Here is a 4,634-nt window from a genome sequence, read left to right on the forward strand (position 1 = left end):
CCAAAACTGATCAGCTAAATACTGAACCATTCTCCACTGTTCTTTGTACAACTCGTTTACGTGTAGATCACCTAACGGAGCAGAAGGAGACAGAACTGTTGGATTTTCTGGATCATTTGAGACAGCATCAATGGGTCGAGCATTCATTATGGCAGCTACTTCAGTCATGAGAGTAACACGGATTTCATGGGTCAAATTCTTCACATCTGCTAGCATTGACTCAAGTATGCGACGAGCAAGCCCTATCATGCGTTCCCATGAACCACCAATATGCGAACTATGAGGAGGATTAAACATCCAAACTGACTCTGCCGTCCTGAGGTAGGCCTTGTAGGCACATCTTCCACCTGTATGTTGTCAGTGGCCCCAATGAAGTTGGTCCGTCGGTCAGAGCGAAACTGTCTGACCTTACCTCGTACTGCAACAAACATACGCAGTGCATTAATGAATCTACTGGACGAGATGTCCCCCAATACCTCTATATGCACAGCCCGAACAGTTTGACAGGAGAAAAACACTGCCCCTCTTTTTGAGGACGTCAGGCCTCCACGAGTGCGTCTAGAGGTAATATGCCAAAGACCGAAAACATCAACACCAGTGTATGTGAAAGGGGCGACTTCCTCAACTTTGGCAAGTGGCAAGTCCAACATCCTCTGACATGCAAACTGGCCACGCAATTTCTTGCATTTCACGCAATGGTGCAGTACTGATGATATCATACGCTTTCCGCTAGCGATCCAAAACCCTGCAGCTCTGACTGCACCTTCCGTGTAATGAAGACCTTGATGCTGAACACGACAATGGTAGTGCTGCACTAGAAGTTTGGCTACATGATGCTTGCCTGGTAAGATGAGTGGGTGCTTTTCACTCTGCGACAAGCTGCTTCGACTGAGCCGCTTACCCACACGTAACAAATCACCCTGATCCAAGAAGGGGTTCAATGACACAATGGGACTACACTTTTGGACGCTTTGCTCTAGCCTAAGAACCGATATCTCATCAGCATAGAACTCGCTTTGAAATTTAGGTAATCGAAGACACAGTTCTCTTCCATAGCTCAACACTCCCAGAAAGCTCACACTGGTTTCAGTCCTTTGAACATGTGGACCCCTTGCCCAGCAATTCTGCCTTTTGATTTAGAACAACAGAAATAGCTGAAATAAGAGAACTCCAAGTTGAGAATTTCTTAAACCTGTCAAAAAAAAGGTTGGCAACCATGGAAATCAACACTGGTTGTAAATACTGTAACCTGACGCCGTACTCCTGTGTCAGAATATGGCTCTTAAAGTGGAAAGAACTCGGGTATAGGCTTGGGATCTCTGTAAAGGGAAGGTGGTCCCTTTAACCAGAGACTGTCGGTCTAATGGACCGGGTATACCTCTGTTACTCACGTCGGCCGGATTTGACTCTGATGCAATGTAAGTCCACTGCGAGGGGCTACTATCGTCTCTGATTTTCTGAACGCGATTGCTCACATACGTGACAAACCGTCTGGTCTGGTCATTGAAATAACCGAGAACAATACGACTGTCCGTGAAAAACCTGACATCCGACAAATCCATATCAATGTTGTATAATATAGACTTGTAAAGCTTAACTGCATGAACGGCAGCACACAATTTAAGACGGAGTATACTGTGACCACTGGCGGGTGCAACTTTGGCCTTTCCAGAAACGAACTCAACACTTCTCTCACCAGAGACTGGAACCCCAACCAGGTATGCGACAGCTGCTATTGCAGACTCTGATGCATCTGATTTGTGGTGACCTACCGAAGTAGCTTCTAGGAATCTGAACAACCGAGAGGTTTTGTAAATCAGCTCTCCATTTGACCCACTTGGCTTCAAGTTCTGCTGGCAAGGAATAATCCCAACCACTGCACAGGGAAACTTTATCTCTCATGATCAATCTACCAAGCATGACAAGAGGGGCAACAATACCTAAGGGGTCAAATAAACTGTTCGCCGTTGATAGAACCTCGTTTGAAAAGAGGCCTATCAGACAAATCAACCTTGAAAACAAAGGAATCTCGAATCAGGTCCCAGCCTACACCAAGGCTACGTTGTCAAGGCAAATCACCTTAGTCAAAATATATGCTTTTGAGATCATTGTTCAAATCATCTGCTGGGAAGAATTTCAAAACCTCAAGGTCGTTTGAAGCAATTTTTTACAGACGTAAACCACATTTTGCCAATGCCGCCTGGGACCTTACTAGCAAGTCAACAGCTTCAGCAGAACTACCCCTAGAGGTAAGGCCATCATCGACATAGAAGTCCCTTCATACAAACTCTTGAACTTCTGCCTCACTGATTTTCTTAACCCATATGTAGCAACAGCTGGGGACGGGCTATTCCCAAAGACATGTTTACACATGCGGTATTCAACCAGAGGTTTGCTTAGGTCGTTGCCTTCGTACCAAAAGAATCTGAGAACATTTCTGTGCTCTTTAGCAACACTGAAACAGTAGAACATTTGCTCTATGTCTGCAACGACCGCCAAAACCTCTCGTTTGAATCTCATCAACACTCCTATCAGTTTATTTGTCAGATCAGGCCCGCTTAGCATTACCAAGTTTAAGGATAAGCCTTCGCATGACGCGGATGAATCAAAACACCTCTTATCTGGTTTGGTTTATGTGGATGATAATAGGCAGGTACCAAAATTCATCACCTGCTTTAAGCTCGGGTGCAATTTCTGCATGGTCATTTTTCAAAATCTTATCCATGAACTCGGTAAAATGCTGAGCCTTAACAGGATTCTTAGGCAAGGTCAAATCTAAAAGTTTGGCCCTTTTTAGGGCTTGGTCTCTGTTGCTAGGAAACTTCTCCCTATGCTCTTTGAATGGAAGAGGAGCTACCCATCTTCTGGCTTTATTTTTTACGGAAACTACTCTGTCTTCTATCGGCAAAGACGGTTTGTCATCATCTATATCTTTGACAAATACTCTATCAAAAGCCTCAACGATAACTTTGTTGTGGCAAGGTGTGAACAGAGAGGGACATCCACTGTCTAGTACATATGTTTTGTGCACATTTACAGACTTGCTTACATGCATATTCCCCATACAAATTTCCCCCAACAACCACCAGACCCAGACCGATGCACTGAGCAATAGTGTCCCTGGAGGGTCCTCCACTTGGTCATGCACATGGTGAGCGTCAATATAATCTCTGCCAAGCAACAATAAGATTTCAGCATCTGAATCAAGTTCATGCATAGAATTTGCTACTTGCTCTAATTTTGGATAAAGCCTGGCACTGTTGTTAGGGATTTGTTTGCATTCAATGAGTTGGGGAAGTTCATAATGAACAGCCCCATAAAGTGAATCAACAATGCATCTATTTGCTATGCGAGCATCTGTGACCACTGACCCTGAACACGAATTAATGGTGTACTGATACTCTTCACTCTCAATACCTTACAGAGAAAACATTTCTGGCTTAACAAGAGACTTACTGATTTGTTCATCTAGCATCACATAACATTTTACTACATTTTCTGGATAATCTGAATGATATACATTTGCTAAGACAAGTTTAGCAAATGATTTGCCGTGGTCTGAGGAGGTTATTTCTGTACATCGAGCATCAACTGTTCCAGTCTTGTTCACTTGCTCCCCGCCTTGAGTTCCTGTCTTTCTGGGGTTGGCTGATGATGATGGGTTTGAAACATGCATGACAGTTTCATGTGTTGCACTGTCACAGTCACTACACTTTAGATTTGTCTTGCACTCTCTTGCTCTGTGATTGTTGCTCAAACAGCACTTGTAACAGAAATTATTATCTCTTAGGAAATTTCTTCTCTCTTCTAGGGTTTTGCTTTTGAATGTCCTGCATTCGTTCAGGCTGTGATCCAGCTTATGAATCGGACATTTTGTTCTGCTCTTCGAATCGATTTCCGTTTTCTTGGTGAAAATCCCTGTAGAACGGCTTACTGTTGACGATGTTTTAAAAGTCAATTGTTTGGCGCCTTGAAACTTGAAGGTTTGGATCATTCCGGATTTTTGCCATTTCTTTGACGAAAGTCAAAAACAATGAAAAAGGTGGATACACTACGCCATGCTTATCCCTGTTTGATGATGCTCGGGTGATCCACTTTTCTTGCATATTGTGTGGAATCTTGAGATAATTGGAGAGATCCCTGCCGACGAGTCTTAGAATGCTAACAGGGCTTTGAACTTTTCATGTTGCTGGACACATTCAATTTCCGTTAAAATGTCTAACAGATTTTCGAGGTGTTTCGGATCTTTAGCAGTGATGTGGGGGAGGTCATAAAGATTCTTTTTTAAGGGCTCAGCCACAAGCTCTGGTGCACCATATCGATCGTCTAATCGCTCCCATATTACTTTCACAGCTTTGCCTGGCGATGTTCCATAGGCTGATCTGAGTGTCGTAGCCTGTCTGGAGGATTGGGGGCCGAGATACTATGTCAGCAGGTCCAGCTCTTGTGCGTCTGTTGATTTAAGTTCTTGCATGATGGTCTTGAAGCTACATTTCCAACTAACGAAATTCTCTGGTTGGTCGTCACATTTGGAAAGGCGTGAAATTAGCAGATCTTTCTTAACTAGAAATTGTGAAAAGTCGAGGAAGGCCAGATAATGTGAATTTTCTGTTTCTTTGGTTGATTCGAGTTGT

At 43.6% G+C, this 4,634-nt stretch overlaps 1 protein-coding gene across 1 annotated transcript; it reads right to left on the reverse strand.

Moving 5' to 3' along the window:
- Positions 1–245: 245 nt before the first annotated feature.
- Positions 246–2,565, reverse strand: LOC127831088 (uncharacterized). The gene is made up of 3 exons (XM_052356076.1): positions 2,213–2,565; positions 1,697–1,876; positions 246–1,128 (listed from the first exon to the last, which is right to left on the reverse strand). Exons 1-3 carry the CDS (start codon positions 2,563–2,565, stop codon positions 246–248), a joined length of 1,416 nt encoding a protein of 471 aa, XP_052212036.1.
- Between the last annotated feature and the right edge of the window lie 2,069 nt (positions 2,566–4,634).

The sequence above is a fragment of the Dreissena polymorpha genome, chromosome 5 (assembly GCF_020536995.1).
Source record: "Dreissena polymorpha isolate Duluth1 chromosome 5, UMN_Dpol_1.0, whole genome shotgun sequence".
NCBI classification, from domain to species: domain Eukaryota; kingdom Metazoa; phylum Mollusca; class Bivalvia; order Myida; family Dreissenidae; genus Dreissena; species Dreissena polymorpha.

Bases quoted from the DNA above. Each gene is read 5' to 3' on its own strand.
- LOC127831088 (XM_052356076.1), bottom strand. From the start codon at position 2,565: ATGCTAAGCGGGCCTGATCTGACAAATAAACTGATAGGAGTGTTGATG. The intron at 1,877-2,212 runs GTAAGGTCCCAG...TTCCCTGTGCAG, and splicing joins CTGAAGCTGTTGACTTGCTA to TGGTTGGGATTATTCCTTGC. The intron at 1,129-1,696 runs GTGAGAGAAGTG...CTAAATCAAAAG, and splicing joins GGTTGGGGTTCCAGTCTCTG to GCAGAATTGCTGGGCAAGGG.